This window comes from Geosmithia morbida, assembly GCF_012550715.1.
Source record: "Geosmithia morbida isolate 1262 chromosome Unknown scaffold_0, whole genome shotgun sequence".
In the NCBI taxonomy this organism is placed as follows: domain Eukaryota; kingdom Fungi; phylum Ascomycota; class Sordariomycetes; order Hypocreales; family Bionectriaceae; genus Geosmithia; species Geosmithia morbida.
In genome coordinates, this window is record NW_023336187.1 from 236,262 (window position 1) to 244,951 (window position 8,690).

Genomic DNA, 8,690 nt, shown 5'->3' on the forward strand with positions numbered 1-8,690 from the left:
ATACTACCTCGGTATGGCGGGATGGCGGAAAGGTGGCCTCTACGCGGCGAAAAAAATGAGACACTTTTGGCGCAGCCGCAAACTTCTTTTTTTTTGGCCGCCATACAGGTAAGTACATGCATACCTTGATCGAATACAACCAGCAGGGCAGGAAGGACATTGCAGCGCACATTGCTCTTGCCTTCGCCGCACAGCCAATCCGGGTATGCCTTTTCCCTATACTAAGTAATGTTACCTGTACTCGTAGCCATTTCTATGTAGCATTACTCATGGCAATAATGTTCTGGACGGCGGCGACCTTTGCCCACCGTATTGAGAGAACATGCTCTTTGGAAGGAGGGTACGAGGACACACGGACAGCCGCCCTGCTGGGATCGGGGGGGGGGGGGGGGGGGGGCGCGGGCATCCCGATGGGGCCAAGCGGCCCAATAGAGCGGTTATCATTGGCCTGTGTGTGTGTGCTGTACATGTAATAATGCTCGGGCAAAAGGCTCGGACATGATCGATTCACCCATTGTGACCCAACGTCATGTGCCATGTTCTTCTGGGTGATGATGGGTTTGCCAGCCTACTGTATTCCGTAAAACGTATCAGATGTAAAAAGACAAAAAAAAACGGTCGGATTGAAGTACGGAGGTTACGGACATGGAACAGGGCAAACGGGGTCGATCGGGGGAGGAAAGCCGCAGTCCGCCCGGGCTCGTTGGTCAATGGCGGTATCAACATAAGCTCGTTTGCCATTGTTCCTTACGCTGGGGGCTGTGGGGCGACACGGGGGAATTAAGGCGAGTATCAATTTCGCGACATGCACCGACCAGAGTCAGTTAAGGCATGTGCAAATTAGGAGGAGATTGCTTCGGCCGAGTCGCCCGTTCTCAAGAGGAAAGGGGTGCAGTGCAGAATGTATTATTATTATGTTGGAAAGTAGGTGAAGAGAGACGGGGAGAGAAGGTGGGCGATGTCATCGCACATTACACACTCGTAGTCGTACATTGTATTATCTGTGCAAAAGCATCCTTATCAGTCTTTTCTTCTTATTTTTTCTTCTTTTTTTCCAAGTGCCGCTATACAGGTGGAAACACGACAGTGCTGGTTTCCTGAGTATTGATATTATATAACGCGCAACACGGCGGAAAATATCGGGCTTTGTCGGCATACCACCCCCCCTTGCCCTGTACCACAAGGCTCAGGGGTGGGGGGAGCCAACCAGGGACAATTGGCCAGAATAGTTAATGCCTGACTACTGAGGCTCCAAGGCCACCTGTTGCCATGGTAAAGGGAACGATAACTGGGTAACGGAGGACCCAGCGGCTGACGGCCCTGGAGGTGTGCGCTGAAAAGCCTGAACCTCCCTTTTGTTTCCAGACCTCTTAGGGGGGACTGATTGCCTGGCTGAGCACTTTTTAGCGTGGAACCGGGAAGATTCGTTATCAGAAGCGCACCCCCTACCTTGGAATCTCGTACTCCCCCCAGGCCGCAATTTTTTCTCTCTCTCTCTCCCACCCCCCCAGGCGCAGAATTTATTTCACTCGACCTGTCCCAAGGAAACTTCTTTCTTTCTTCATACACTTCCCCCAAAATCTCCCCTCACTTCTTTCTCCTTGTCCATCTTCGAGAAAGCCAACACAATGTCTGCCGCTGACAACAAGGTCCTGGGCATGCCGGTAAGTCGTCCTCAACCACGTTTTCCTGCCAATGCGTTGTCTGCCTTGAAATGCCGCGGCCGCGATATACGCGCTCTCTGAGGCGACCAACCATCTCCCACTGTGCAGAGCATCGCCAATTCGATCATGCTCTGTGCCGGGGCCGATTCTCGGCGACTGAAGAGGAAATGGAAATGGAAGCCTTCTGGAGCGGAGACCTCTTTCTCGCTGGCAAGACTGCGGTTCACAACGCATTGGCATCATCCCGATCACATAGAACATGATGCTAACTCTTATGTTAACCTTAGCCCTTCGTGGCGGACTTCCTGAGTATGTTCTCTAGTCTAACCGTCATCAACCGGCATAGAAGATACTGTTCTATCGACGACAATCTCGATGTCCTGGTTGATGGGTGATGAAAACTGTTCCGAACCGAATCATTCTAACATATCTTGATAGTGGGTGGTGTCTCCGCCGCCGTCTCGAAGACCGCTGCCGCTCCCATCGAGCGTGTCAAGCTCCTCATCCAGAACCAGGTAAGCTCTTCTCTAGACGTGGCTAAAATGCCTCATTGGTGCGACGAACCGTATCTGACCCCCGCCATAGGATGAGATGATCAAGAACGGCCGTCTTGACCGCCGCTACACCGGCATTGGCGACTGCTTCAAGCGTACCGTTGCCGACGAGGGTGTCCTCTCCCTGTGGCGTGGTAACACCGCCAACGTCATCCGTTACTTCCCTACCCAGGCCCTGAACTTTGCCTTCCGTGACAAGTTCAAGAAGCTGTTCGGCTTCAAGAAGGAGCGTGACGGCTACGCCATGTGGATGGCCGGTAACCTTGCCTCCGGTGGTGCTGCTGGTGCCACTTCCATGCTGTTCGTCTACTCGCTGGACTACGCCCGTACCCGTCTTGCCAACGACGCCAAGCACGCCAAGTCCGGCGGTGACCGCCAGTTCAACGGTCTCGTTGACGTCTACCGCAAGACCATCGCCTCGGACGGTATTGCCGGTCTCTACCGTGGCTTCATGCCCTCGGTCGCCGGTATCATTGTCTACCGTGGTCTCTACTTCGGCATGTACGACTCGTTCAAGCCCCTCCTCCCCGCCAGCCTCGAGGGCAACTTCCTCGCCAACTTCGGTCTGGGTTGGTGCGTCACCACCGCTGCCGGTATCGCTGCTTACCCTCTTGACACCATCCGCCGCCGCATGATGATGACCTCTGGTGAGGCTGTCAAGTACAAGAACTCGTTCGACGCCGCCCGCCAGATCATTGCCGCCAACGGTGTCAAGTCCCTGTTCAACGGTGCCGGTGCCAACATCCTCCGTGGTGTTGCCGGCGCTGGTGTCCTGTCCATCTACGACCAGCTCCAGGTCCTCCTGTTCGGCAAGGCCTTCAAATAAACAACTCGACCCACTCGAACATACTAGAGAGTGTTTAATTTCGACCGAGATGTCTAGTCTTGTGTCGTGTTAAAAAGGGGAGAAGGGATAGAGGTGTTAGGAGAGAATGCTGAACGGGGGGAAGTAGGAGGTTCTATGGATCATCGACTTCCTGCGGGTTAGACTGGCATTGGCATTGGCGTTGCTCGTTTATGGCACTGCCATGCATTTCTAGTTCCGCTGTAATATACACACGCAATACGCAATTTCCTTGATGTAACCATAAAGAAACGTTGTTCTCCTACGATGCCGGTGATGTATGCTGTCCTGCCGTCCTGCCGTCCTTTCTGCCCAAGTCGGGGAAAATGGTCAATGTGGCCTCTGTGAAGGTCATGTGATTCGACCGGTCTTGTGCGTGCCCCACTGCCGACCATGACTCTCCAGGTAGGAGGAGTCGATCAACGCGTCTGCTTGCTGTCTGCGCGCGACGCTATCTATTTTGTCCTAGTTCGTAGATTGGATATATCAACTCCCCTCCCAACGCATGCCCTGGCCCCTTTGCTGCCCTCCCGTTCTGTTTTTTTCTTTCTTCTTTTTTTCTCTCTTAATCTCTCATCTTCACGAGTAAGTCTCAATATCCTGCGCTCGACCTCGAGGTAATGCCTCCGAAACGTACGACGGACGGCGGATCCAGCGCAGCTCGTGGACGTCCGAAGAGCAGCACCGCCGGCAAGGAGAGCGTATCGAAGACGGCAGCTGCACCGCCGTCGAGCAACCGGTTCGGATCATCCGACGAAGACGAGGAGGAGGAGGGCGTAGAAGAAGAAGAGGAAGAAGACGCCCGGCGGGGGGACGATGACCGGCCGGAGAAGAGGATCCCGGACGAGCTGTTGACGAGGCTGCTGCACGAATTCTTCACAAAGGACGCGACACGGATATCAAAGGATGCGAATGCCGCGGTGGGAAAGTACGTGGATGTCTTTGTCAGGGAGGCTATCGCCCGGACGGCGGTGGAGAAGAGGGGAGGGTTCCTCGAGGTAAGTCTGGTGTGGACACTCCGAGTCAGACGGTGCCATGCATACGAGGTGTATGTATACTTCAGGGCCGGACCGGTGGCCTACGGGAATGGTTACTGACTGACACGTGCTGCAAACAGGTGGAGGATCTGGAAAAGGTGACGCCCCAGCTCCTGCTTGATCTATGATGAAGAGGGGAGGAGGGAACATGTATGGGTATGGGATGTACACACGACCGGACCGGACAGGACGATACCCCCAGAATCAAAGCTTGCATGGCGGCCCGAGAAACAACAACAACAACAGGCACGGGGAGGGGACCTTTAGCCAAAGCTAGCTCTGCTCACAATCCTCTTCTCTCGTGCGCGATGAATCATGATATGACGGAGAAGGGGCTTAGTTGCGTTCCACCGTTTTTAATATCGTAGGCATGCATGGTCCTTTGAGCAGGGGTTCACAAGATTAACATGAGCGGCTGGCAGGCTTTCCGGCAAAAAAAAAAAGGTAGAACATGAATGTACCGAAAAAAAAAAGAAGGCATGGATCTAGGACGATGCGGTTCCAGCCAGAGGGAACCCAGCGGGAGCCCAGAGGAGCAATGGAAGGGAACGAATGCTACACAGCCACGGACTGCGCAATGGATGAGATCTTGGCAGGCCCGACTTCTTCATTGTCTGGTTGGCGATGTGTCTGGCGACGAGCCGGAGGGCGGCAACTCAAACACACAAGAGGCGGAGAAGGGGGAAGCATGGGATTAGATGACTACAGATCTCTTCCCTCACCCGACCGGCAACTTGCAAGGTAGCACTGCTAGAGAGAGAGGTAATAATATTAAGGCTTAGATGCCTGTCATCAATGAGTACGGAGTACGCGTGTTTAGAGCCCCCCCCTCCCTCTCTCTCTCTCTCCTTCTCTCTACAGTTTACATGTATTAGCCTTAGCCTGTACGAGTAGGTGATGGGGCCCCTCTGGGTGGTGACACTCTGGGCTGAAACCCGGACCGCCGCAGTCAGGAGTTGGGGCTGGGCGGATATGGAGAGAGAGAGAATACGTCGTATCAAGGTGGTATTAAGCTGGGGGTAGGTGACATGGACAGATCCACCAAACCGGTCGGTAAAATGCATCTCGAGCTTAAATACGACGTATTGAGCGTGTGGATGGGCAGTCGCCACGGTACCATCTCGCTACGGATGGGCCATGGTAGGCTGCAGCAGCGAATGTGCGTGCCAAGAAGGTTCGAGTCCGGGGTATATGGTGTGGCAGTCCTGGGATGATGAAACCAGGGCCCCGTCTCGGATTGCTCACGATGAAGCAGGTTCGGCCGCTAATATCGAGTGAGGAGGGTAAGGATCCGCCCGACGGTGGCAGATGAGTCTGGCTTAGGCTTCTTCTTATTTACTTACGGGCGTATGCATCGTACACGGTCGTCTACAGATGAGAGAGTCATTCAGGAGCAATACAAGATGAGAAAGAAAGAGAACAGAGGGAAAAGGAAAAAAAAAAAATTGAAAGGGAGAAATTATTGTGCGCGTCTGCGGTAATCTTACTCGGGTAGGATTTTATTTTATTTTAAATCTTAATCTTTAAAATTTTTTAATTTTTTGAGTAGCAACGATGATACAGAGAGAGTAACGTAAAGGCTGTGGCTGTACATGTCATGTAGGTATCACCGCCATGCTCCTCTCAACAAGAGATGACCGGCAGTTCAGTTCGTAAAAGAAAAAAAGAAAAAAAGAAGAGAGAGAGAAAAAGGGGAGAATTGAGAAGGAAATTTTGGTGTGTATTCAGCATCTGTACCGTAAATCCCCGGGTCCACCCCACCCCTCAAGGAAGAGAAAAATCAAAATCAGAATCCGACACTGACCCATGTTCGGTTTACCTTGGAGGAGCGGCGGCCGACGTGGTTCCTCGTAACAGTCCCTCACCCATGGGTTTGATAGCAGAAAGCCATAGTCTTATAGGCAGCATTGCCGAGTGTTCAAGTATGGCCCTGACGGGTCGGCCACTGCTACAGTAAGTTTCGAGACGGGGGGCTCCTCTTACACGGAGTTGCCTGCGACAGAAACACCACACACCCCTTGATGGGACGGAGAGCTCACCATCCGGGGCGAGGGTATCGATGGGTGGCCGTCGTTTGGCGAAAACAAGGAGAAATGCTCATAAACCCTCCCTCACCTCCTCCCCTTCTCTGTTCTCGAAACCAACCCATCCTCAAGCATCCTCTCCTCTTCCTTTCTTTCAAATTCCCTCTCCCGGGTCTTTCTTTGTGTGTGTTTTTATTCCTTTCTCTTTGCCCTGGAGGCTTCCTTGTTGCTCTCATTTATATATCTTTTTTTTTTTTCCTTCACAGTCTTTTTTCTATATTTCGTTTCTCTGATCTCTGGAAGATCTAAACATATACACACCTACTCTCACATCTCATAATCTCTTTTCCTCCCCTTCATCCTGCAGGTCCGGAAACCATAGGCACCAAAAGAAAGACATTCAAGATGCAGTTCTCAACAATCCTCACTGCCATGCTGATGGGCGTCGCATCAGGTAAGAAATATGCATACAACGATCAACAGCTCCTCCTCTCTGCTCTCTCTCTTCAAGAAAGAAAACAAGAAGAAAGGAGGAGGAGGAAGAGGAGGAAAGAAAGATCCCTAGGGCTGACATTATTCTTCTAAAAAGCTGTCGACGTCCAGGTCGTCTACGTGGGATGGAACCCTGCCAACAACAAGACCGGCAAGAGCTACTGGCCCGAGAAGATCACCGCCAAGGCCGGAAGCATGGTCCAGTTCCAGTTCTGGACCGGCAACCACACCGTCACCCAGTCGGGCTTCGATGCCCCCTGCGAGGCCATGGCCGACGGCATCCAATCCGGCTACATGCCCGTCGACGCCAGCGCCGCCGACGCCGAGATCCCCACCTACACCATCATGGTCAACGACACCAAGCCCCTCTGGTTCTACTGCGCCCAGGCTACTCACTGCGAGGAGGGCATGTCCCTGGTCATCAACGAGAAGTGAGTCAGATATCCGACGGCAGCGGTCTTATATATGCATACGTTCTTTCCTCATCTTCGCACCGGCAGACGGCTAACCCGATGACCTCTCTCACAGCACCACATCCGGCAAGACTCTCGCCTCGTACAAGACTTCCTCCGCCGCTCTTCTGGATGACGGCACGACAACCGGAGGTGACGCCGGCAACGGCACCGACACCGGCTCAGGTTCTGGCACCGACTCCGGCACTGGCACCGGCACCGGTTCTGGAACCGACTCTGGCACCGACTCTGGCACCGGCACCGGCACCGGCACCACGACCGGCGACGCCGACAACGTCGTCTCTGGTGGCTCCAACAGCACCACGGGAACCGACAGGCCCCAGGGTGCCGGATCTACCCTCGCAATCCCCAGCTCCATGCTCATGCTGGCCGTCGGTGCCGCCTTTGCTCTCCTGTGAGGGTGAAGGGGAACGTGGCAGAGTTAGAATCGGGAAAGGTCCGGGCGGGCGGTTTTCATCTTTGGCGTTGAAACTAGTACTAGTAGTAATGGGCAGCGGGGAGAAGCCATTTTCTTTTTATTCTTCTTCTTATCGGTGCTCCCGCTGGTTAGGGTGCTGGTCTATGACTATGATTTTTTTGGGATTAGGTTTTATTATACAATCACCACTTTTGAGGGAAGCTTGAGGCAAAAAAAAAAAAAAAAGAAGCAATACATACACATACACATACATGCAGTATTGTTGGTTTCGTCTTCTCTTCTTTATCGTCACCTCACGATATCACAGGTGCATCAGCTCCTTCTTTAGGAAGAGCCTTTGCGTTTGTGATGATCGATATGTTGTATTGATCTAGGACGACTCTCATCGTGGTAGTTATATGTGAGAATGTTTGCTATGTCATCCTGAGGCAACAACCTCGGTCCCGGATTATCCCTTCTTCCGGTTGCATTTGGCTGTTTGATGCAAACACATACAAAGTATATATATATATATATATATACATCATATATACATATATATACCATTTCATCTGTCTTCGTTTTTATTCTACAACGGTGTGAATAGACTGGTAGACGTTCTGAAAGAAAAAAGGGCAATACAAGCTCTCTCGTGCGTCTCACCCCTGCTTCTCGTCCCCGGGAATCTTCCTCTTGGGCCTACTCTTGAGTGCCTGCGCGCAGAGCTCCCTACGCGGCTCCTTCTCGAGCCAGCCTTCCTCCCTGACGACGTAACCGACGCGCTTGTACTTGGCGTTGCCGGCGAAGAAGCCGACCCAGTGCTTCAGGGCGTCGTGGGCCTTGGCGCGGGCGGCCTCGAGCTCGGCCGCGCGCATCTCCTCCATCTCCTCGGCTGTCCAGTACGAGTCGACGTCCGGGTCGTCGACGGGGAGGAACATGTCCTCGACGCCGCGCATGTCGGGCGTGAGGTCCTCGGCGAAGCAGCCCGTCACGAAGGCGCGCGAGGCGTCCTTGCCCGAGAAGAAGCCGTATCCACCACCCGGACCGTATATCTGTCGTCGAGCCGACACGTCGTAGATTGTGCCGTTGATGGCCAGGTAGACGGGCTTATCCGGGTCTCTGCCGTCGAAGCCTGCGAGCTCCTCTGGGCTCATGTATACGGGACCTTTCTGTTCGGCTTGTCAGAGAGAGAGAGAGAGGGGGGG

General features: G+C 53.3%; 4 protein-coding genes across 4 annotated transcripts in view; 3 read left to right on the top strand and 1 right to left on the bottom strand.

Annotated features, from left to right (window-relative positions):
- Positions 1-1,628: 1,628 nt before the first annotated feature.
- GMORB2_0069 (solute carrier family 25 (mitochondrial adenine nucleotide translocator), member 4/5/6/31) lies at positions 1,629-3,044 on the top strand (the record flags this gene model as incomplete). Its single annotated transcript, XM_035462055.1, has 4 exons — positions 1,629-1,664; positions 1,952-1,973; positions 2,103-2,179; positions 2,250-3,044. 4 exons carry the CDS (start codon positions 1,629-1,631, stop codon positions 3,042-3,044), a joined length of 930 nt encoding a protein of 309 aa, XP_035324985.1.
- Positions 3,045-3,682: 638 nt separating this feature from the next.
- On the top strand, positions 3,683-4,227 carry GMORB2_0070 (Pfam:DUF2008; the record flags this gene model as incomplete). Its single annotated transcript, XM_035462056.1, has 2 exons — positions 3,683-4,060; positions 4,180-4,227. The coding sequence occupies 2 exons, from the start codon at positions 3,683-3,685 to the stop codon at positions 4,225-4,227; spliced, it is 426 nt and encodes a 141-aa protein (XP_035324986.1).
- Positions 4,228-6,528: 2,301 nt separating this feature from the next.
- GMORB2_0071 (uncharacterized protein) lies at positions 6,529-7,486 on the top strand (the record flags this gene model as incomplete). The annotated part of the gene is made up of 3 exons (XM_035462057.1): positions 6,529-6,577; positions 6,713-7,046; positions 7,144-7,486. The coding sequence occupies 3 exons, from the start codon at positions 6,529-6,531 to the stop codon at positions 7,484-7,486; spliced, it is 726 nt and encodes a 241-aa protein (XP_035324987.1).
- A 664-nt stretch (positions 7,487-8,150) lies between these two features.
- Positions 8,151-8,690, bottom strand: part of GMORB2_0072 (Cytochrome b5-like Heme/Steroid binding domain) — a gene marked incomplete at both ends in the record, with an annotated part of 992 nt that continues 452 nt past the window's right edge. Inside the window, one exon of the mRNA XM_035462058.1 lies at positions 8,151-8,654. Within this exon, the coding sequence (XP_035324988.1) occupies positions 8,151-8,654 (504 nt within the window). The remainder of the gene's footprint in view (positions 8,655-8,690) is intronic.